At 33.8% G+C, this 25,168-nt stretch overlaps 2 protein-coding genes across 2 annotated transcripts; one reads left to right on the forward strand and one right to left on the reverse strand.

The window, feature by feature from the left end:
- Positions 1-10,021: 10,021 nt before the first annotated feature.
- LOC137814275 (F-box/kelch-repeat protein OR23) lies at positions 10,022-15,548 on the reverse strand. Its single transcript, XM_068616908.1, has 2 exons — positions 14,454-15,548; positions 10,022-10,575 (listed from the first exon to the last, which is right to left on the reverse strand). The coding sequence occupies exons 1-2, from the start codon at positions 15,341-15,343 to the stop codon at positions 10,284-10,286; spliced, it is 1,182 nt and encodes a 393-aa protein (XP_068473009.1). The 5' UTR covers positions 15,344-15,548; the 3' UTR covers positions 10,022-10,283.
- A 6,829-nt stretch (positions 15,549-22,377) lies between these two features.
- Positions 22,378-23,623, forward strand: LOC137816190 (transcriptional regulator SUPERMAN-like). Its single transcript, XM_068619272.1, has 2 exons — positions 22,378-22,699; positions 22,795-23,623. Exon 2 carries the CDS (start codon positions 22,829-22,831, stop codon positions 23,459-23,461), a length of 633 nt encoding a protein of 210 aa, XP_068475373.1. The 5' UTR covers positions 22,378-22,699; positions 22,795-22,828; the 3' UTR covers positions 23,462-23,623.
- The last annotated feature ends 1,545 nt before the right edge of the window (positions 23,624-25,168 follow it).

Genomic DNA, 25,168 nt, shown 5'->3' on the forward strand with positions numbered 1-25,168 from the left:
CTTTACCTTCTAGTTCCTATCTTTAAAAATTATTTATTTTAATTCTTGTACATAGTTTTATATTTACTGTCAGAAAATAATTAAATAATAATTAATTTAAAGATAAAAAATAATTAATTATTATATTAATTAAGTTAAATGTTTATGTGGTTATGCTGGTTTAGTAGTTTTTATTTTTTGGGATTTGTAATGTCTGACCCATTGTATAATTGTGCGCGAGGTTAGGTTTGGAATTGAAAGGTGTTGTGTAACCGTATTTGTTCTTTGTTTATGGCTTATTTAAGGGGTTTTGAGCATCTTGTATATGAGTTATAACACTCCTGAAATGTTCTATTTTATTTTATTTATTCATTGTTGAGAAAAAAAAAATTAGTATTCAAAGTATTACGAAGTGGACTTTAAGCCTAACTCAACCCCATAAAATCGACTCATAGGATTGAGGTTTGCACCCACTTATATACAATGAAAGGCTCTAATCTCTAGTCGATGTGGGATCTCCAACACACCCCCTCACGCCGAGACTGCCAACTCGTGTGTGGGACTATATATTATGGGTGGTCCGATAGCGGGTGGCACGATAGGCCCAACACAAACAATCGCTAGGATAGGCTCGAAATGGCTCTGATACCATATTACGAAGTGGACTTTAAGCCTAACTCAACCCCATAAAACCGGCTCATAGGATTGAGGTTTGCACCCACTTATATACAATGAAAGGCTCTAATCTCTAGTCGATGTGGGATCTCCAACACAAAGTAATTTCTATTATTAATAAAAATTTATAAACTAGATTCTAAATTGACTTGTTTTTTGCTTTCTTCATCTTCCTCTCCTAGTGATCAGATTTTTGTTCTTGATCGGGTGTGTATCTGTAAAATGTTTCCCAACTTTCTAAGTGAGTATTTATATTCGAGTGCAATTAATATTGTAATAATGAAGTTCATTTCGTCTTGGTTTTTATTTATCGAAAAGAAAAAATAGATAAATGTGAATCACTTCAGGAATAGTTCAACTCTTATACACCTTGGACTAAAAGCCTCCAAAATTCCAAACAAAAACAACAGCCCCTCAGAAACCGCAAAAAAAAAACATCTACCCAACCAAAACACAAATCACTTATTTTTAATTGAAAACATGCAAACCAAATGATCAAGACACCAATCTGAAAAGGAAAAACAAGCAGAAGAAACTTTTGAAGTAATCCAAGACCAGACTTTCAACTGAGCCAAGAAGAAAATTTCAAAATGATCAATCACTCATCCCTTAAAAATATGCTTATTTCGATGACGCCAAATCTCACTCACCAAAGCAATCCAGATATTTCCAAAAGTTAAATTAACGGCAGTGGGAACACCGAACAAGTTAAAATGCAAGAAATGTGAGGTAGGTCAAGATGATCTGCCGCTTTCAACCCTACCCAATCTAACAATGGCTCCGCACAAGCCAAGTTATTCTGCATTCAAAGAACAAATGACTTGTAGTATCCTCTTTCTCTCCACAAAAATAGCAAAGCAATTTATCCACCACAACCTCACGTCTTGACAAAGATTGACCTTAGTAACAATCTTATTTTCTCTAATGGACTATCTATTACTGTTGGACCTATACTAAGATGGTATGTATCGCAATTAACATTCATATTAACTAATTTCCATAAAATTTTATGACTGTTAATACACATTTTAATTAATTAATATGTTGAAGTTCATGTTAGAGATCGACATGTTGATAGTACGTTTTGAAAATTAATTTGAATATAAATTACTTGATATAATTAATGTGTTCTCATTGTTGATCGTAGTAGTGATATAACTCGGGGAAAAAATGCAAAATATATATTGTTAATATATTTAATTTTCTATTTTAAATTATTGGGCTTTGTTTGTTTGACCCAACTTTCCTTTTCTGTTTCAGCTAGGCCTTAATCTTTTTCTTATATATACACCATGTATTTTACTCTCTAATATACAAGTGAATAAAAGTTTCTTTTATATTTATTTTTCTCTACAATTAGGGTTCATCAAAACCTCTCTTTCTTCATTACGATTACGTGCGATTACGTACGCTACATTAAAGCATCACATCGGACAAGGAATATTCATCTTCATTTACTGTAATATTGTATCAGAGCTCTTCGAATGAAGAGTTCTGCTGCGCTTCTCTCTGATTTTTATTTCCCTCTTTGCTGTTCTTGGTTATTTTTTTTCTGTTCTCTTTCAAAATCTTAATTGGTTTTAAAAATCTTTTAGGCAATGTTTAATGAAAACTCTAGTCTTCATAGTCTTAATAGTAGTCACACTATTACATGCAATTTTTGTGGTAAATATGGTCATACTGAGGCTGTTTGTTTTCGCAAAGTGGGTTTTCCTTCTGGTAATGTTAAAACCTCAAAGTTTTCTTTTACTAGAAAAGTTTGTACTCTTTGTAATCGTCTTGGCCACACTGTTGACACCTGTTATAAAAAGCATGGGTTCCCTCCTGGCTACAAATTCACCAATTGGACATCCCAAGCCAATAATATGATTACTACTGACACTTTTTCTGAGCTTTTTCCTAAAGAACAGGATGTAAAGGGGATTCAACTTACATCACAACAGTGTCAATTCCTTACCAACATTTTGCGTCAGCAAAACCTTGAGGATCATGCCCCTCCCACTCAAATTAATCAAATCGGCACCATCTCTACGGATGAAATCCCCAATACTGAGCATTCTTCAACAGGTAAGTTTCTCTCTTCACTATCTTCTATAAAAGAATCTTGGATTATTGATTCTGGTGCCACTGATCATGTTTGTCACAATTTGAACGTTTTTACTACTTATACTAAAATTAAACCTGTCTTAATTAGTCTTCCAAATGGCCAAACTGTTTATGCCACATATTCTGGTTTAGTACGTTTTTATGATCAGTTTTATTTGTCTGATGTGTTATACGTGCCTCATTTTCAATTAAACTTAATATCTGTTTCTAAACTCACACACCAACTTAAATGCACTTTAACTTTCACTTCAACCCACTGCATTATACAAGACAATCTCACTCAAGAGAGGATTGGTACAGTTAAAGCCACCGCTGGCTTGTACCTTGTCACTACCTTGCCTGCTTCTAGTCATTCTAAACTGCATTGTTTTGCTCCTTTTATTAATTGTAATATCACAGACAAAACACTATGGCATTATAGACTAGGACACCCTTCACATGAAAGATTATATGTCTTAAGCAAACAATACTCTTTTATTACTGTTGATACTCATCATGTATGTGACACTTGTAGTCGTGCAAAACAGAGAAAACTTCCTTTCACTTTAAGTAATATTGTTACCTTTGCTATTTTTGATCTTGTACACTTTGATATTTGGGGACCATGTTCCATAATTTCTATGCAAGGTTTTCGTTATTTCTTGACTATTGTTGATGATTACTCGCGTTATACTTGGGTTATTCTGCTGCATAACAAATCTGAAGTGCGTCAACACATCATTAACTTCACTGTTTTCGTTCAAAATCATTTCAAAACTAATATCAAAACGATTCGTACTGACAATGCTGTTGAGTTTGCTATGTCAAATTTTTATGCTTCAAAGGGAATTATACATCAAAAATCTTGTGTTGAAACACCACAACAAAATGGCATTGTAGAACGTAAACATCAACACATACTAAATGTAACCCGGGCTTTACTTTTTCAAGCAAATCTTCCTCCTATTTTTTGGGAATTTGCTGTAAATCATGTTGTTTTCTTAATAAATGCTATCCCTGCTCCATTACTTGATAACATCACTCCTCATGAAAAGTTGTTTGGAAAACCATATGACATTTCCTTTCTAAAAGTGTTTGGTTGTCTCTGTTATGCTAGTACCATTACTGCACATAGGAAAAAATTAGATGATAGATCTATCAAAGGTATTTTTCTTGGCTTCCCGCAAAATACAAAAGGTTATATTATCTTAAATTTAAAGTTTCATAGCATAGAGATATCAAGACATGTAATCTTTCATGAAAACCACTTTCTATATAAATTGGACAGTGGCTTGCCTAAGGACCCTAACACTTTATCTCTCCCTATTTCTAATGCATATAATTCTGCTTTTGATTTTTTTTTCTGATACTGCACCTCCTGTCGAGCCATGTGCCTCTACTCCTGCACCCAATACTGTTCCTCCACCAGCCTCATTATCCTATGATCTTCCAACAAATAGTGTCTCTGCTCCTGCATCCAACATTGCACCTCCATCAGAATTATCACCGCCTGCATCTCCAGGAAGCATCTCGCCCCAATTTCCAAGAAGATCAGCTCGTCCTCACCGACAACCTGCCTATCTTGCAGATTTCCACACTGCAACCAACACTGTAAGTAGTAGATATCCTATTCATAATTACTTGTCTTACAATTCCTTATCTTCCAATTTTAGAAATGTTATTTCCTCTATCAATTCTCATCCTGAACCTCGGACATATAACGAAGCCTCCAAACATGATGAGCTTCAAGCTCTTGCTGCTAACAATACTTGGCAACTTACCCCTCTCCCTCCAGGAAAGAAAACTATTGGTTGTAAATGGGTATATAAAATCAAATACCATTCTGATGGCACTGTTGAGCGCCACAAAGCTAGAGTTGTTGCCAAAGGGTTTACCCAACTTGAAGGACTTGATTTCTTAGACACTTTTGCACCTGTTGCTAAACTCACTACCCTCCGCCTTCTGCTTGCTATTGCCACTACCAAAAATTGGATTTTAAAACAACTTGATGTCAATAATGCATTTCTTCATGGTGATCTCCATGAAGAGATATACATGACCCCCCCCCCCCCCACCTGGCCTCTCTCTTCCTTCTCCCCAGCATCTCTCTTCCTTCTCCCCAGCATGTTTGCAAGCTTCAACGGTCTTTGTATGGCCTTCGTCAAGCTGGTCGCCAATGGTACGCCAAACTTTCTACTTTTCTTTTATCAAATAATTACTCTATTTTTGTTGTTGATCACTCTCTTTTTCTTAAATATAATAATGATAAACTCACTGTTATTCTTGTTTATGTTGATGACACGGAGGAAATCAATACAATTACTGCATTCCTTCACCATCACTTCAAGATAAAAAATTTAGGTAATCTCACTTACTTTTTGGGACTGGAAATTGCTCGCAACAGTACTGGTCTTCATTTAAGTCAACGCAAGTATACTCTTGATCTCCTTCAAGAAACTGGCATGCTTGACTCTGCACCTGTGGCCACTCCTATGACTCACACCTCCCGTCTCTCTCCCGACCAAGGCTCACCTCTCGATGCTGATGCCACTTCTCAATACAGAAGACTCCTTGGACGTCTAATTTACTTAACCAACACGCGACCAGACATCGCCTTCGCTGTCCACAATTTAAGCCAATTCATATCTGCACCCACAACTCATCATCAGCAAGTTGTCTCACGTCTTTTGTGTTACCTCAAGGGCACCCCTGGTGAAGGACTATATTTTTCTCACACTAGTTCACTTCACCTTTGTGGTTTTAGTGACTCTGACTGGGCAACATGTCCTACCACACGCAAATCTGTCACTGGATATTCCATCTACTTAGGAGACTCCCTAATATCATGGAAATCAAAGAAGCAGTCAACTATCTCCCGCAGCTCCTCTGAAGTCGAGTATAGAGCCCTTGCCACCACCACATGTGAGTTACAATGGTTGTCTTACCTCCTTCAGAATTTACATCTTCCTCTCTCCCAGCCTGCAACCCTGTACTGTGACAACAAATCTGCCCTTCAAATAGCTTCCAATCAAGTTTTTCATGAACGAACCAAGCATATCGAAATTGATTGCCACCTAGTTCGTCAAAAACTTAACTCTGGTCTCCTCAAACTACTACCCATTACTTCTGCAATGCAAGTTGCTGACATATTCACCAAGCCCCTTGCTTCCGCACAATTCTCTACTCTCAAATCCAAGCTGGGTCTGACAAATATCTACTCCCCAGCTTGAGGGGTGTTAATATATTTAATTTTGTATTTTAAATTATTGGGCTTTGTTTGTTTGACCCAACTTTCCTTTTTTGTTTCAGCTAGGTCTTAATCTTTTTCTTATATATACACCATGTATTTTACTCTTTAATATATAAGTGAATAAAAGTTTCTTTTATATTTATTTTTCTCTACAATTAGGATTCATCAAAACCTCTCTTTCTTCATTACGAAATATTGTATTAATAATTAAGCAAAACTGAAACACGAAACAACGTTAAACACTCCTAAGCTCTGGCTTGTAACCTTGAGAAGATCATGCGTTCACACGGAGAAGTCATTGTGGAAGGTTAATCTATGGTTTGAGGGGAAACTACAAAATAAATTGAATTTAAAGATACGCAGTTAGATGTGCATTTTGCTCCAACACGAAAGATAAAATTTATGTTTGAATTCAAAGATAAATTTGTGCCTAAATAGAAACAGAATATAGAAAATGAATGCGCGACAACATTTGAAGCTGGCTTACAAGACGTGAATGGGAGATCCACGTGACGGTGGCGCAGGGCTATTTGGAAGCGACTGCAAAACAAGTCCGTGTTCAGTCCACAACTGACGATGTAACAGTAATGGCCTGCTGCAAGCTACTCCAGAATCGGGAGAAGCAACGAAAATGGTGATCATGATAAGCACAAGTTGCAGAACTGTGAAAAGGAGCCTTCTGACAGAAAAACCAGTCATGTATACTAATTCTCTCCAAGAAAATGAGAGACAAAACGAAGACGCTCTTTCGTACTTGGAAGGAGTTCAATTCTTCGGTAGAACTAAAATGTCATTGAGTTTGTAAAAACCACAAGATATATAATAAAGTGTTGCGGGGGAAACTGCAATGCAAGCTTCGTACAAAACATGTTTCAAGTAGATCTTATTCACGTTTTTGTTGTTTTTAACATGGTTTGAAACTTGCTTCGAGTTGACCGTGAATGGTTTCAGCATTATTACAACCGCAAACCTCGCACCCTTTCGCCTTCCATACGGAGCCTGTATTTTTAGAACAATTAATTTGGTCTACAGAATAAAACTAGGTTAAATATTATACTAATTGATTGAACTATATTACTTATTACTTTTTTACTCAATATCTTCATTTTTAATCTTTTTTAATTAAATTTTAGTTACTTTTACATCAAAACCATGGGTGTAGAGGATAATAAGAATGTTTAACTAAATCCCATTAGCTTACTCATATCTGGGTGATGATGACATGAAGTCAAAATCCAACTCAATATTTATAAAGAAAATGAAAATATGATAATCATATGCTCAACATCAATTGGTGTGTTTTCACCTTACGCGTCAATTTTCCTTGCTGACACGAGGTTCACAATTAATGAATACGGTCAAAGAGTTCCTATTATCTAGAACGGTAGAATATTTGTAGACTATAAAGGTTGGATACCCTATGTATGAATATAAATTTCATCTTACATATTCATTTTATAAAATTAAATTAAATTTAAAAATTATTTTTTAACTTAGTATGAGAGTTATATAAAATTTATTTTAATAAAAATTTATTAAAAATATCAACTTAAAAAGATATATTGAAGATTATAATATATATAAAGATAATTTTTTCATAATATATAAATAAATGATAAGTTAATAGACTTCTTGCATATATTATTGCTTATAAATGTTTTTTTTCTTTCCTTTTTTCCGGTTCTAAACACAGGAACAATTATCGTTGAATTCCGCTACCAATGCAATTGTTGAACTCTTTTTTTTATAAAAAGATTTCAGGTTAGCATTACTTGATATCTCAACTAGGTTGACACCTCAAGTAACAACAATCATTTGTCATCACATGAAAAAATTATTATTAAAAAAATACAAAAATATAGAAAATTAGACAAAAATTATATGTTAACAAAAATGATACTATTATACCAGTTAATAAAGAATTCTAATAACATATTAGATGAAAACCTATTATATACCAATAAAAGAATTCTCTATAAATAAATCTTAAACTAGTAAACTTATGAGCAAAATTGTTGAACTTTTACATGTTCTTAGTTTCTCTCAAATTATAATTCTTTCATTCATACTTGAATGTAAGGAGAAAAGGAAAAAAAAGAGACGTAGAAGAAAAAAAAGTGAGAAAATGAATATCCTTGTACCGGTTCAATTTTTATACTATCAATTTAATTAGTTGCAAATATGAACATTTATTTATTGTAATAGTTTTTTTTATCAGCTATTTACTTATTGTGATAGTGTTATATATGGAATAGCTAGTGAGGTGGGGAATCACTAACATATGTTTATACGAAAATATTCATTTATAAATATAAATATTTGTTCTAAAAAATAATTTTCATCAACTAAAAATACTTTTAATAAGAATTTCCTATTTGTTCAGGATTATTTTTTTATCAGCAAATAATGAATTAAATTAATGAGATACTTTAGAGGTATTCAATTAAATTAAATGTTTTTTTTTCAGGATTTGTGGGACAATAAACAACAAATATTCATTGTAACATTTACTCCCGTGTGAGTTGAATGAAAAAGTATATGTATATATGTGGGGAAATATAATTATAGTAGTAAAAAGAATGAGAATAATAGATTGTGGTGTGTTATGGGATTTAATGAAAAAGTAGATATGTGGAAAAATATAATTAGTAGTAGAAAGAACGAGGATAAGAGGGTGAGGTGTGTTTTTATTTTATTGATAAAGAATAAAATAAATTAAAAAAATGTGATGTGTTTTTTTTATCGATAAAGAATAAAATAAATTAAAAAAAACACTTTAGATATCTTAATCCTTATAAAAAATCACATTTTGCAAACAAGTGATAGGAACTAAAAGAAAGAAAAATGGTAGAGGGATACACAAGATGGTGTCAGGTTGTTGCCAATTATACAACTAAAACCTTCACAAACATAAAATATAACAGCCACAAGATAATCATGTGTTTAACACTTTTAGGTCCCTGGATAAGGTTTTTCCCTGGAGAAGGTTTTTCCTGGTATAACACCACCACTAAAAGTAGCTATCTAGTCTAATTGCTTCTGCTTCCTTTGCATAACACCTTAAGAGCTTCAATTTCCAGCTGCCACCTTGGTTGCACTAACGCCAAATCTGCACCAACCAACAAGAGCTCCAGCAGCATCCTGGGCTATGTTTAAGGCTTCCAAGAACCCAAATCATTCCTATTCAGATTCCCCTAATAGAGGGAGCTCCCCTGCACACATGATCGTTTTGATTCCTACATTCAAATCAACCATCATGCTAGGACTACTGGTGCCGATTATGGTAGTGTTAATCCTCAATTAGTTCACAAACTTAGAGAGAAGAGTTTCATTCTTTGCCCATGTGACATGATTCACCTTCCACTAAGAACAGATAATATTTTTTGTTTAAGAAAATTATTTATGAATATATGAAGTATTAATATAATGCAGAAAAGTAAATGCAGATTCCTTTTAAAAACTAAACATTGAGAAAGATACAAAACTTTAAATGCATAATATATTTATGTAATATTATAACTAACAATTAATCTCCTTAAATGTGGAATGTGAAGACATTTTATTAATTTTTATAATAATCATGTCAAAAATCATACATAATTTCTTATTTATGAATAATATAATAACTCATATTGGCAGGATATATGTATTAAACTCATGGAATGTTCTATGTTAAAATAAATAATAGAATGTATCAGTCAATTATTTTATTTTATTTTGTAAAATATTGTAGCTTCATTTATTGAATCATTTTAATGTAAAATGATACAATGGAGGAAGGTTTCTGATAATTTAGCATGGCTTTACCCAAATTTGGATGTTTGTAATATTTTATGTTTAAAGAAATAATAGAAATAATTCAAGAGAACCTTTTTAAAGTGTATTTTCTATAATTTAGGCCAATTATATGAGAATAGTTAACTTATATATATTACACCATTACATTTCCATTGCCTTCTTTTGTAAATGTTAGGTGGATATGACACTTTAGTTGCCTAGGTGTCCCCCCCAAAGTATAAAATCAAAGCAACATTTTGCAAGTTACATCCATTTCTTTATTGACAAACATATATTTCAGTACTTACAACACTAGTAATAGTTCATACTATGCCTCACATGTATCCAAATTTAGATGGAATCAACCAATATAAAATCAATATACCCTTGATCAAGACATGCTAAATACAGACATATACAAGTTACCAGCTCGGAAGCTGGTGGATCAAATTATGTGAAGCAGAAGAGATTTAGCAGTGATCCTTATACTATACAAATATGTTGGACGCAGCATGATTCATAGACAAATTGAGCTCAATACAGCACTATTAATATCTATTGGATAATTGAAAGGTGATTTGGAAACTAGCGATCTCCATGTCTTATTTTTTGGGTCATAGATTTGAATGAACAGGGTTCCTGCCCTCTTTTGCTGCCTGGACCTACGCGTTTCTGAAAAATCCACTACGCATAAATGTGTAAGTACATACAGCTCCCCCGCTAATGCTACAAAACCAAATGACGAATTGTAAGGAGCTTTTCTTGGCACACGAGACTCGTATAGCCAACGATTGGAAGACAGGTCATATCTGCAAAGTGTATTCATCGTGAGAAAAGGTCAATAACAGATTTACAGCTTCAGAAGTTTTGGATTTTTAATTTACAAATAAACAAGCAGAGCCATCAAGAATGTTTCATGATCAATACTAAAGTGGGTTGCAATCAATTCAAGGACTTGCAATGAGGGAAACTTTTTGAAGGCACAAGACTCAATTAGGATGTGTTTTAATGAATATTGGCCTATTTGTTCAGAAGCAAAAGGTCATTTGCTGCAAGCAAACTTGATTAAAACAGCTGAGCAAGTCATTCGTTTGAATAAATGTTGAGCTGAAAAAAAATCAATTCTAGTAAAATTGATTTTGAGAAAATTACACAAACTTGATTCTAAAGGTGTGACAAATCAAACATTTAAAAGCACGCATACACGTACACTTCAAAAGTGATTTTAATTCTTCAAAACTCCACTCTTCAAAAATATTCTCAAACACCAATAATTTTCTTCCAATATCAATTCTTTCAAAAGGCCTGGCAGAAGGCAGGAACACTCCACAATGCATAATCATTGATCAGTTAAGACAAGCTTTTCATTATGCCAGCCTCATTTGTCAAGATCCATCAAAGAAAGTAAAAAGCATAGTTTTTCAGGTTCAAAAATTACGAAACATAGTTTACCCGTGTAAAAGTTACTGTGATTAGAAGCATCATGCACAAATTTCTATTATCCTATATACCATGTCCTCATAATTATGATTTCACAAGTTCCATGTGTTCAAATCACACCAAACTTCAAGAGATAAGAATTTCAGCTCCACATCAGAATAATTGATAATTTGTTCAGAGTTTACACTACACTCAACAGCATTCATTTAACTGCAGATATTTTCAACACGGAATTTAATTGAATAACTAAATCATGCGATTGACAGAACAAGGCACTGCTACTGCAACAGACAAAAAAAATTCCCTAATAACACATACTCCATGCAACAAAACCGCAATTTTATTATAGTTTACAGAGCCTAAATTTCAAGCAGTGGCAGTATGAAAGAAAATATAACCTGTGATATCCTCATAGGTGTGTGTGTATAGTGAAATTAAACAAAAACTCAATATAAAACAAAATTGTAATATTTCAATCTTGAGTACCAAAGGTATATTACAATTCTTAATAATATATATTTTTTAATGTGCTAACTAAATCTAAAAGACTAATACTCCTTAGGAGAACTTGAGGTAAAGGTAGTAAACATAATTGTAAGATATTTAAGCTTTGACCATGATACTCATTGCTTCTCTTCATGCCCTGTATTTTAAACTATTGAGACAAAAGGTCTCAGAGACTGTCCTAGAGACTGTCCTAGGGACACAATCATACATTTCATGCATAAACATTTATAACATAACATACTCAACAACATATTATCATATAGAAATCACATATAAAAATCATGACATAAAAAATAATTCACATTTGTATAACTTTACAATCTTTCTTGCCATTTATAGATAAACCATCACATTACTCTAGCTTTTCTTGTGTCCTATTCCTAGATTTGAGCTCAAAATCTTAAGAACCATACCCTGTCTAGAATATTTCCAGCTTTTGAAGGATGCAAAGCATACCAAAATCATATCACCAACATTACATCATTCAAATCATAAACTTACAATGTTTAAATCATCAATGTACAAAATTCAGAATATTAGCATACCAAAATCATATCACCAACATTACATCATTCAAATCATAAACTTACAATGTTTAAATCATCAATGTACAAAATTCAGAATATTAGCATACAATATTCAGATCATTAACATACAATTATATAAGAAAAAGATTATAATTAATAATCATGATAGTACACCGCTTTCATAACCATTCAAACACTTCAATTGTAAAAAAGGACAAATATATCTTTTAACCAATCACAATTATAAAATATTCATACAAAATCACTCGTTCTGCATGAATTTATTTAAACCCAAATCTGCATCTGCCCAATCACGGGTACATATCAAGTGAGATAACTATATTCAACATACCTGGGTGATCATGATTAAATTGAAGTAAAACCAATATTAACCATCAATTTAAGATAAAAGGTCAGCATTAAGTCATTTTCACTTGATATGTCCCCTATATATACTATAGAATTTAATATACATACACTATTAGTGCAAAAATTGTTTACACAAACATCCAATAGGAAGGAATTTACCCTACCGCCACATCATCCTATTCTTTAATATCATGTATCAGCAAGGTGAATTCTTATTGGATGTCTATGTAACAAACTTTTAAATTATATTAACTTATAAAATAACACAAATAAGGAATCAGCTTCATTAAACTAGACCCAATTATTGACTCAGTGGGGGAATTAGTCTCTAGTATGTTACAAGTTGAACCAGAAACAAGCAGACACACACATTCTGATTTAAAAGATAATAATGCAAGTACGTAGACACATTTTTTAACATGTTCAAAACGCAAATAAACAGCCTAAATGTACAATAATAGATCACAACTGCAACTATAAATTTATAGTACCCCCAAGGAGTCGGATTTGGGCTCTTTCCCATCAAATCAAATAAATCTGAATATTGGCTTTTTCCTAGAGTCATTCAATCATTTTGCTCACGGACATCTAAAGATGTGTATAAGCCTTACAATACAACAAAGGCCTCTAACAGTACAACCTACCAGAGACAAGCCTTCAATCAAAAGAATGCTTCTAGGTTCTAACTAGTAAAGACAAACCAAATGCCAACAAGAAATGACATGGGGCCAAAACCTACAACCAGGAAAACTAACACTCAGTTAAATCCAAGCCGGGCAAACCAGGAAACCCAACAAAGAATGCGTGAACAACAAAACACACAAACCACAATTAGGAGATGTAAAAAACCACAATATTGGGCCTAGTAGAAGTTCCACATCCCAAAAACTCTGAACTAAAGTTGCGTCATCACCTGTCTCACTTACAGTACATTGCTGAGCAGAAGTGACACAGCAACGTAGTCTAGCCAAGCACAGGGAGATGATTTTGAAGAAAAAAGTAAAATCTGGTTTAAGTACACTGAACTGAATGCTTTAGTGGGCTGAAAGGGTATATTTTGTTGTGCCCAAACCACAACATGCATTTCGTTGAAAATTGAGAATAGCAAGAACTGAAGATTCATTAAGCTATTACAAGTAAAAACATGATTCATCTCCAATTCCAGAAAATTGTGTCCTCACCTTTGAACAGAATCACAGAATCTGACACAACATTTAAATGTACAATTCTACAACCTGGAGGGGATTTTGACTACCAGACACCAAACAAGGGCCTCAACAATTTCTCAAAAGAAAATCAACAACTACCACATTATTGACAGATCAAGCTTCACAATAAAGAGAAAACGCTCCAATTCCAAGCAAAAACTTGTCCGGCAATAGCAAAATCATTATTCTTGAATAAAACTTGAAATGAGCATAAGGAACTAGCTTAACTCACAAGCCAAAATGATTACGCCCCTCATCAAACCATTTTGTCTTAGAAAAAAAGGGTATTCCAACATCATCATAAAAGGTACAGCCTAAACAGTTAACACATTGTTCCAATGCCGCTTAGCAAAACCATAATGCAAAATAGCAGAAAGAATTATCACCCAATAGTATCTCAACCAGCCTTTCTTTACACTAGACCAACGTTCAACAGTAGTAACAAACAGAATAATCCATCCACACCATATAAACATTCCATCCCTGATCCCGAAAGTAATATAAAAAAACATGCATAATCCCATTTCCCAACACCACAACACTAACAAGACAGTTCACATTCAATGAAACACCAAACCAAAAACAACCAAAACCACATAATACCAATGTAACTCACGAGCATAAGCTGGAAAGTACCTCAAAATCTCGTTTCCATCAAGCATGAAAAGCGTGGGACATCCATCATCATCCACCACCACAATCTTCCCAACCCTCACTCTCTCCCCATCCGCCCAAACATCCCCAACCTCCCGCCACGCCCCACCCTCAACTCCCATCACCACTGCATCCCGGTAATACTCATCCACCGGAAAAACCCCAGATATGGTCCGCGACGTGCCGTACCCTCCCACCACCCAGAACTCCCTCCCCTCGCCGCCAACAAACCCTACACACCCGGCCCGAAACCCGGGAAGCGGATCCATCGCCACCCACCGGTCCCTCCCCACCTCGTACTGCTCAACCGACCGAATCCTAGTCCCGGCAGCCCCAAACATCGTATGCCGCGACCCCCCGCCGGCGACGAGAATTCGCCCCTTGACGACCGCGCAGGCGAAACTGCCCCGCGGCGTGAGCATGGGGGCGCGTGGCTCCCAGGAGAAGTCGTGGAAGTTGAAGCGGAAAGTGGCGGAGGAGGGCGAGGGGCGGTCGATGGGGAAGGAGCGCGTATCGAAGAGGGAGCCCCCGAGGACATAGAGGTGGGGCCCGAGAGGCACCGCGGCGAAGTTGCAGAGGCCGTACACTTGGGGGTTGCAGGGCATGGGAGGGAGCGGGCACCAGGCGAGCGCGTTCGGGTCGAAGAGGAACGGCGACGCGATCGATGGGTCCTGCGGGAAGATGCACAGAAGATGGTTCCTCTTATTCAAAGAGTTTAAGAACGATCTTGAAGACAAAAGCAGTTTCCATGATTTGCACGTGCTTTTCAGTCTCGCGTGGTGCGAATATGGCACCTTGGAGAGGATCCACGCCGCGACGTCGTTTGGGAGACCTGGGATTACGGTGGCGCCACCATCACAGTCGGAATTCATCTTGATTCGATCTTTGGGTCTTTCTTGTGTTGTGTTGTGGTGTGTCAACGCTCCCTCGCTGCGTTTGCATTGCCCTGCTAGTTTATCTGTTTCTACTATTTCGTCACTAGTCTATGTTGAGGGGCAAAAAGATAATACACTCTCTTTTTCTTTCTTTTTGAGCAACACTTGGACACTTTGTATCTTCCATGTAAGGTTCTCATATACTTATCAAATTTGTTATTAGACCTATAGTTATTCGTTCAATGTAAAGTTTGAGTACCAACAACTTGGACGAAAGATTATATTTAAAATTAATTTTTATTTTTTTTGAACATTTTTGTATTGGAATTTTTTTTTTTAATTTTGTTCAATAGTATATATGTAAGAATCTCTTCAAGACAATTAAGAAAATGAAAAATCAATGTTATTATAATTTTTTACTTCATTGTTCCATATCTTATTTTAGAGGTTGGTGCGACTACTTAACAAATTTGTGTTTTCATTATTAATCTATTTATCTTTCAAAATCTCATTCCAAAAGTAGATTATTGTTCTCGCTTGATGAGGATAGACAATTCTCGAGGTGATACTTAAAGGATTTTCGTATACGTTGCAGGCCACACTCTTCATCGACTATAAAGATGTGGGGGTTCCATATGTATAAGATTTTTCTATGTTCAAGTAAGTGAGATTATTCCTTGAGCATGGTGGTCTATTTATAGGTCTTCATAAGTTTAGACAATTGATATTGATTTTTGATAGTTTTCATAAGGCATAATTAGATTTAATGGCAATATCATGTAACAATATTATACTATCGTGTAATAAAATCAAAGTATCATCTAATAAAATCAAAGTATGAAGGAATTATATAAATTGTGTGATAATAAGATTGACTGACAGGATATAATTGTGCAAATTAAGGTTATTACGTGGAGATAAATCTACAAGGTTTTTAATAAGAATATTAGATATCTGGGTTAATTTCCAAAGATTATGCTGAGAATTGTGTTCCTTCATGGGCCACACTCAAACATCGTATTGGGTCAAGACAACTCACAGTCTCTCAACCTTGAGTTGAATGGGAGAAAATGCTTTATGATGTACTAACGCGAAGGTTAGTACATGCCGAAACACTGTATTGGGCCAGAACAGCTCACAGGCCCTCAGCCTTGAGCGAATGAGCAAAAAGGTTTGACGATGTACTAACGCGAAGGTTAGGGCATGCCCAAACACTGTGTTGGCCCACAACTCACAGTCCCCCAGTCTTAAACTGAATGGGCGAAAAGACTTGATGATGTACCAACACAAAGGTTAGAACACACCCAAATACCGTATCGGGACAGGACAACTCAATTACCTTTTCAAAATCATCCATGAATTATCACTTCAATACATGCTCGCATAAAAGTTTAAAATAGTCACTATTAGTTTCTTTAATAAACAACGAAGAATCACTATTATATCTTTCAGATAACTATGAACTCCTTTAAAAACATCATTTTTTTTTCACTACTCATGCCACAATATCCACCTCACCAAATCCCAAAGGCACAATTGTTGTAATCTTTTTCCATTAGGATTTTGACACAACATCAATCCCTCCCAACCCATTGTAGCTAACCCCTTATGGAATGCCCTATTCTTTTATGGTATCCAAACATATTCCAACCCTACCCCTTTATCCCATGAGCTTGCCTCTTACACACATAAACCATCACTCCAGTTCACCTTCTTTTTTATACTCCCAAGTTGCAAATAGCATCTTTTGAAGGATTTTAACCCTTGGTTGGCTTTTCAAGCCAAACAATTTTTCCCTTTATCAAGTTCGTATAAATCAATGTTTATTGATAAGTTTCATAACTCATTAATATTTCATGCAAAAAGATAAACACTTACGGACTTTAATTGTTAATAGGCTTATAATTCAACCTCTAAATTAAGAATTTGAACCTTTTTATTGAATTATGAGATGAATAAGAATGATTTATTCACAATTTTGTGCTACTTTTAGGAATTTAAGGAAAAATTGAGAGAAATTACTAAAGGAGAGTGAACAAATTAAAGAAAAGGAGAAAAGAAAAAGTTTGAGCTTTGAAAACTTATTCAAGGCTCATTTAAACGAGTTTACTCCAGTAAAATTGGGTTTCTCATAAAACTTGCTTAAGCAAGATGTCACTAAGTCCAAGCTCAATTAGGTTAAATAGAAGACTTAAGGCAGAGAGAAAAGTGTGACCCAGAGAGGGAACCAAAAGAAGGAAACCCAAAATGAGGCAGTCCTCAAGGAGAAACGCTATGAAACTTCTTTTCTTGATTTACGTGCTTGTAATGGCCACTATGAGTGACTAATTCTTTCCTTTGGTATTCGAAGTGATCTATTCAAACTCTTTTGTATTGAAATGATATTTATTTATAATATTTTGTTTTTTATTGATGATTTGTATTATTATTTATTTTCAAAGCTTGAAACTTTATTCATGCTTTTGATTTTTAGATTTGGCTGAAAAATACTTTTTAGATTTGGTTGACCTAAATGATGATGTTTAACATATTTGAATACTATTAATAGATTTGAAATTGTATTTTTATCCAAAGTTCATTAAATAAAAGAATATTTATTTCTAAAACGAACAATTGATTTATACTATTTTTAACCTGCATCCAATGCTTTATGTGAAGTAATAAAAATGTTTTTTTAGCTTTTAAATAAGAGTGGGGCATTTTTTTATATGATTTTTCAGAATATTTTTTTAAATTTTCATTTTTTTGAACAATTTTCTGGAATTTTCAGGTTTGAATTTTCACAATACATTTTTTTTATTGAGATTTTCAAAACACTTTTTTTTATTTTTATTTTTTGAATTTTTTTTTCAGAATATATTTTCAGATTTTGTTTTTTAAGACTTTATTTTCGAAACGCATAAAATCTATTTCATATTTCATTTCCTAGAGTATATTTTTTAATTTTGGATTTTCAATTTTGAAATGAAGGCTAATTTTGAAATTGATTGGCTGCAGGTTCAAAATTATTAGGTGTAGAAAGCAATTGCCAGTATGACGCCTAGCCTAACTTCGCGGACAAAAGCGAATGATATCACTATTGGACGGTAACAAACTTCTCCTTTCACTCCATTCTTGGAAAAGACTATTTTACCTTTTTTAAAAATGATTTTTGGATTATTTTTTCTGAAATAATTCTGGAACAATAGTTTCCAAAATTCATTAAATATATTTTCAGAAAATATTTTTCAAAACTGGATTTCCAGACTGAATTTTTTAGAATATGTTTCGAAAAAAGCTTTCCAGAATGAGGGCAAATCAAATGAGGTATTTTAGTCATTTCACCTAATTAATGGAGTGTAAGGAGAAATATGACAGAGTGCAAAAAGAAACACTTCTATTAGACCTATGATTAGAGATCCCACCAAACACAAGACCCAAGCAACAATATAGATGAATTATATTTTTAAATTGGAATTTACACTACAAGAAAATCATGAAATAGAAACCAATTTTAAATACCAGTTGTAATAGTAACTAAATTAGAGACCGTTTTAGAAACTAAAAGAAAAATTGGTTTCTAAATTAGTTTCTATTATGGTTAAATAGTTTCTAAATTGGTATCTAATTAGCAACCAAGGTTTTAACTACCAATTATTTAGTTTCTAAATTTGGTCTCTAAAACCTTGGTTGTTAATTAGATACCAATTTAGAAACTATTTAACAATAATAGAAACTAATTTAGAAACCAATTTTTTTTTTTAGTTTCTAAAATGGTCTCTAATTTAGTTACTATTGCAACTAATTATTTTGGTCTCTAAAAATTGGTCTCTATTTCATGATTTTCTTGTAGTGTTATTTTGGCAAATGCTCCCTACACCATATCAATTCCAACATGCACCCAACCTGGTATTAAAAATGACAAAAATGCCCTTCAAAAATGACAAAAATAACCTTAAAAAAGAAGGGTGTAAATAAAAATTACTTTTGGATCCTTTTATTCGAAAATATTTCGGATTTAGATATCCAAAACACATTTTTGAATTATGGAAATATTTATCCGTATTGCATTTTTGATTTTATGTTACTTGAAGTGGGGAACATCTAAAAATAAACTTTGTGGTGGAATGACCTGAAGCAGATCTGGAAGTTGGAAGGTTGGAGAGGGAGTTTTGAAGACTGTTTCAAATGGGAGGTAGGGAATGGAAAAGACATTCTTTTTTGGGAAGATAATTGGTTGGGTTATGGTTCCTTGAAGAATAGATTCCCGAGGCTCTTCTCCATATTTGTAAACAAAGAGGTGTCTCTATCTGAGTGTGGAACTTGGGACAACAATGTTTGGGCATGGAGGCTAAATTGGAGAAAGGGTAATTTTGTGTGGGAGGAGTCCCTTGCTCGTCGACTTATTGAGGTGTTACTTGGCTCAAGTCCCGCTTTGGAGTCTGAGGACATATGAGTTTAGAAGGATAACATCTTTGAAGAGTTTTTTTGTTCAGTCAGCCTATGGTTTTCTGAGAGGAGAGGAAGAAGGGAGAAATTTGCGGTTGTATGACTTCTTTTGGAAGATCAAGGCTTTACCTTCAGCCCAGGTTACTGCTTGGAGGGTGATTGAAAATAAGCTAGCTACTAGGGTCAACTTGGAGAGACATGGAGTTGAGATCAATAGCAACCTTTGTTGTTTGTGTGGGGGTCTAGAGGAGTCGACTAATCATTTGTTCTTTGGATGTAAGATTTATTGGCTAGTTTGGAATCTTTGCTATGCATGGTTGGGAGTGAGCTCGCGGTTGACCCTCTTATGTTTGTCTCACATTTTATACAGTTCATTTTTATTGATGCGCCCTTGCCTGCCAATCTTATTATGGATAATATTTGGATTGCAGTGGTTAGTGAGAACTGGAGACATATGAATAATCATTTGTTTAAGGGCGAAGTGATCGACCATTCTGAAATTTTTTCTTTGGCACAATTAAAGTTTTGGCCTTGGATTTCTTCAAAGTTGCCTTATGGGGTTTTTCCTTTATTTGATTGGTGCTTAAAATCACATGTATGTATGCTCTCGATTAAAAAAAGGTTTTAGAGTGGCAAGATTGTATTTCTTTTGTTTTTTAGGAGAGTTAACTTTTGAGGCCGTTGGAGTTTCATGTAGGGTTTGATGTATTCGAAGAGTGGAGAGTTTGTTTAAATGTTTTGAATAAGGATTGAACCACCTTAAGTAGATCACATTTATTTATTTTTTGATAAAAAAAATCTAACTCGTACACAAGTTGTCCTAAACCATTTGAATTAGACACCTCCTCCCGCAACTCAATTTTAATTTTATTGGCACTTTCTACTCAACTCACTTTTTCAGTTCAGTTTAGACAGAGTTAACAACACCAAATAATCTTCATGGTAGATCCTTTTTGACCATAATATCTAAAGGTCTGATCTAGTTTTATATATTTAATAGGTATAATTTGGGACATATACACCAATTTTTATATGAGAATTTAGTCTTTTTTATTTAAATTTGTAATCTATACCCATCATTTCCGTTGTGTCATCCCATAAATCTCGTCTGCATCACATATTACATTTTTTAATATAACTTTGTTTTTATGATCACAAATTTCTTTCATAAGTGTCTCCCACATTATTTTCCGTATCATATTTTTTTTTTTTGCATTTAAATTTGGAAAAATAAATTGATGAAAAATGTCCTACTACGGACCGTGTTTAATGTGTTTAATATGTAAATGATCTATATATTAGCTTATTCCTCAGTTATTATAATGTATACTGATATTAAAAAGTTATATCAATAAAGGTTGACTCAATATTAAACTGTATTATGTTAAATTATTCATTTCTCTTTTATAGTTGAACAAATCCATCTTTTAATTCTTTACTATTTTTTTTTTAGTTTTTAAACATGTTATTTTTAATTGTTTAATCTTCAGACTAAGAGAAATTAAAAAATGTATAAGAATTAAAATGGTATATATGAATTAAAATAGATGATTTTCAAGCGTAAAGATTTTTTTTTTGAAACTAAATGTATACTTAATGCAAATATTTTATTTTATCGTGAGTAACAAACTCGATGGAAGGGTCTTTATCAAATTTTTTGAAGTATATGTATCGTAAAATCAACTTTCATGCAGGCTACTGTAGTTAGAAATATTGTGATTTGACACTTTGATTAAGTAATCAAATATATACGTAAGTTGACAAGGTAAGGATATCCATAACAATAATTTAAATTAATATTTTATACATTATTAACTTAAGGCAAAATATACATCATTAACTTAAGGTTAAAATATCAGGGAACTTATAAACAAAATTATCCTAATCTTTATCTTCATATAATCACCATTGATGTTGGAATAATTTATTTGGGATATAAGTTTATTATACCAAAAGAAAAACAACGATCTTTCGTATTGCATTTTTAAAATGGTAATGATATCTACTTTCATTTGATAACTAAATATATTATTATTTTATTTTAATTTTTTTATTAGTTTTAAATATAGTATTTTATTATTATTAAATGAAGTTGTGAAATGGACAAGAAAAAGAAAAATGAGAGTGTAAAAGGTTAATTTCTCTTTTAAAAAAATTATCACAATTTCACCTACAAGAAAATAAGCTTTGATGTCTTAATTTCCAGATATCCTCACATTCACGTTGTGAGACTAAATCGCTCTCTCCGCAGCTTTTATGCCTCACTTCTCAGGTGACTTGATACAAATAAAAAAAGAATATCTTAATTAAATATTTAACCTAGAAATTCTAGTTTGTGTAGCATGAAACACACCTTAATTAGCCATTATCATGTGTTTGTTAACTTCAATATTAATTTGAGCATGCCAATACGATGATGATCTATTTGTGATACATATCTTTGACAAAATGTGGTTATAGTTTATCATAGAATAACTTTATTGGCCCTAACCTGAAAAATTTCTTAAACACCCATTTTTCCTTTTATTTTGGAATTTTAAAACTTTTGAACAGATCAACGGCAAAGAATAAAGTTATGTTTCTGTGGTGGGCTAAAATAGCGTAGGTACATCGTGCAGGATCATTGAATAGTATATGTTTTTTAGAAGTCAATTTCTGGTGAAAGGCACTAGATAGAGTGTAATATAGTATAAGCATTATTTGCGAGAGCTTTCCAGGTTAAGGCAAAAGGAAATACCACTTTCACACAGCTTCTCCATTATACTTGCAAAGAAATATCCAAATACAGTAGCTGCAGACGGTGGCAGATGAAGTACGCCTGCTGAGAGAGATCTTCACTTTCTGCCTCAGAGTATATATGAAACTGAGCTTCAACATCAACATATTTATGGATCACTCTACTCACCAGCTTTGAAGTCCTAAGAAGTAAGTCTCTTGTAAGAACTAGCTAGATCCATAACAAAGTCAATTTTTTATAATAATGTGTCGCTATATATACATCTTTCGTTTTTTCTTTACAGGAGACATTTTGGACAGAAGAAGAGCAAGAGTTCCATGGAAGGAAACTATCTGACCAGAAACACGCATAAAGGGGATAGGTTTGGCTTTGAGGAGCTTTCATGGGGAAGTTCATGGCCTGCTAGAAACTATGCTTGTAGCTTTTGTAAGAGAGAGTTCAAGTCTGCTCAAGCCTTGGGTGGCCACATGAATGTTCACAGAAGGGATAGGGCAAGATTGAGATCTTCCTTACCCTCATCATCATGGGTTTCTGAGTGTCCTAAACCTAACCCTAGCATTGTGCCTAATCACACTCATCTTTCACCCTCCCCTCCATCGTCGTGTCTATCTAACAATAACCTTTTGAATTGTGCTCATTGTTCTCCACTTTATAGCCCTTCTTTGACTTTGTCGTTTTCACTGAACCCGCCGGTTTCTCTCAATGGAGACAAGAAACCAAGACTCGCATCTTCTCAGTTTCTTCCTCTTTCGGTTTCTCAGGAAAATGAGGAAATTAAGATTTGTAAGAACAAAGAGATTGGTTTAGAAGTTGAAGAAGAACAGGGTTGTGCAATAGGGGAGGAATGCAAGGGTTGCAAGAGTAGTGAGCATAACATCAAGCTGGAGTTGGGAATAGGGTTTATCAAACAACCAGAGAAGTTAGATTTGGAGCTACGACTGGGGCACTAATAGTAGCTATAGCTATGTAGTTCGGTGCAATTTGTCAAAATATTGGCAGATCTGCAAGTCTGTGACTTCGAATTTGTTTAAATTCTTGCACTAGTAATATTTTTAACCCATATAAGCTGCTATTTGTTCTATTCTGCATCTGAAGGATCTTATATTTGTTAATTGGGATCTTCCAATGTGGTTGCATTTTTTAAGGTTGCAATGGTTCTATTTTGTTGTTTTCTTTTGTGGCGGGAGAGGAGTGTTTCTTTCTAATTTCCAGCCAAGTGATAAAAATTTAAGGCCACAACTGCATATATATCACAAACAAGATTAAACTTGGAGAGATTCTTGATTTTCACATTGTTGTATATGTCTCAAGTGGCACATAAATTTTGCTCTTTCTTTTAAAAATTCTTCACCTCAATCGGCTGATCTGACAGTCAGTGAGTAGAGTTCTTGTTTGTTTGACTGAATATGAATATTTAGTATGAATTCCTACAAACTATAATTAATTTCCTCAGTCTCTCAAGATGACGAACACGTGATCATTCAGATAGATATTAATTCTTTAAATTATACATGCATTTTTTTAGATAGACGCACTTATAGTCTTTATGTATCTTGAGGGCGGTTTCTGTCTTGTTCTTTCTTGGAAACACCTAATATAACCATGGTCAAACAGCAATCAATGAGATAAAAAGAAACATCATGCTTTTATTATAATGTTCTCAGTAAGATTGATATATACATATATAAGTAAACAAGCAAATCAACACAAGAAAGTAACTGAACATCCTCTATATATATATTTATATATATAGTGCAGTTATTCAACCACACCTTATTTTCTTGGACACCATAGCGAGTGTTTTGTTTATTGACATTCATTAATTAGAATATTGACAAATAGGTATGAGCTCTTCAAAACTAAGCAGTCAAATCTTCTCTTAAAATATAACTTTTATAGGGTATATATGTTAGTATAGTTGTGTATATATATGGACATATATAATTAATGTATAGAGTAATATTAATCCTACACTAACTCTGATCTTTATACGTTTCTTTTACGATTAAAAGGAGAAAAAGAGCTTCTGTCTTTATTTGTAGGCACGTATATAGAAGAAAGATGTAATAATAAAAGGATGTTGTATAAACAAATAACGTTATTCATTAATATCATAAGCAGGTATTTAATGCTCTGGGTGATTTTGAAAGCGCCGTGAATGGTATGCGATGATTCAGAAGACCAAAAAATACGAACTAGAAACATGTATGAGATTACGTAAGCGTAATAATACAGGAGTAGAATGAAAAGGAGACGCAGAAAATATGTCAGGAGACTCAGGAGGGACATTCAACCTGTTATGAATTGGATGTCCTTTTCAGATAAACTGTCAAACTGAATGTGGAGATAGAGCGCAGAGAGATGAATTTTCTTAGATAGACACATATGTTGCATAGTGTTATGTAGCTTTGGTAACTCAATTCGTTTTCCTGGTCCAATTTATTCAAAGTGGTAGATTTGGTGTGTGTAATGGGAGCCTTGTGTGTTTTCCAACATAAGATATGTTGCATGTTCCCTATGTGATGTGTGGCTTACATACCATGATGACCTTTCCCTAAAAACAAACGCACAGTTTTTGTCAGTACCATCCGAAACAAGGAATGCTATGCTTTCTCTTTCTCTCTCACTCTCTTGGCCTGTGAAAATCAGTACCAAAG

Source organism: Phaseolus vulgaris, chromosome 1 (assembly GCF_000499845.2).
Source record: "Phaseolus vulgaris cultivar G19833 chromosome 1, P. vulgaris v2.0, whole genome shotgun sequence".
NCBI lineage: Eukaryota > Viridiplantae > Streptophyta > Magnoliopsida > Fabales > Fabaceae > Phaseolus > Phaseolus vulgaris.

Bases quoted from the DNA above. Each gene is read 5' to 3' on its own strand.
- LOC137814275 (XM_068616908.1), bottom strand. From the start codon at position 15,343: ATGAATTCCGACTGTGATGGTGGCGCCACCGTAATCCCAGGTCTCCCA. The intron at 10,576-14,453 runs GTACTTTCCAGC...TACACTTTGCAG, and splicing joins GATGGAAACGAGATTTTGAG to ATATGACCTGTCTTCCAATC.
- LOC137816190 (XM_068619272.1), top strand. From the start codon at position 22,829: ATGGAAGGAAACTATCTGACCAGAAACACGCATAAAGGGGATAGGTTT.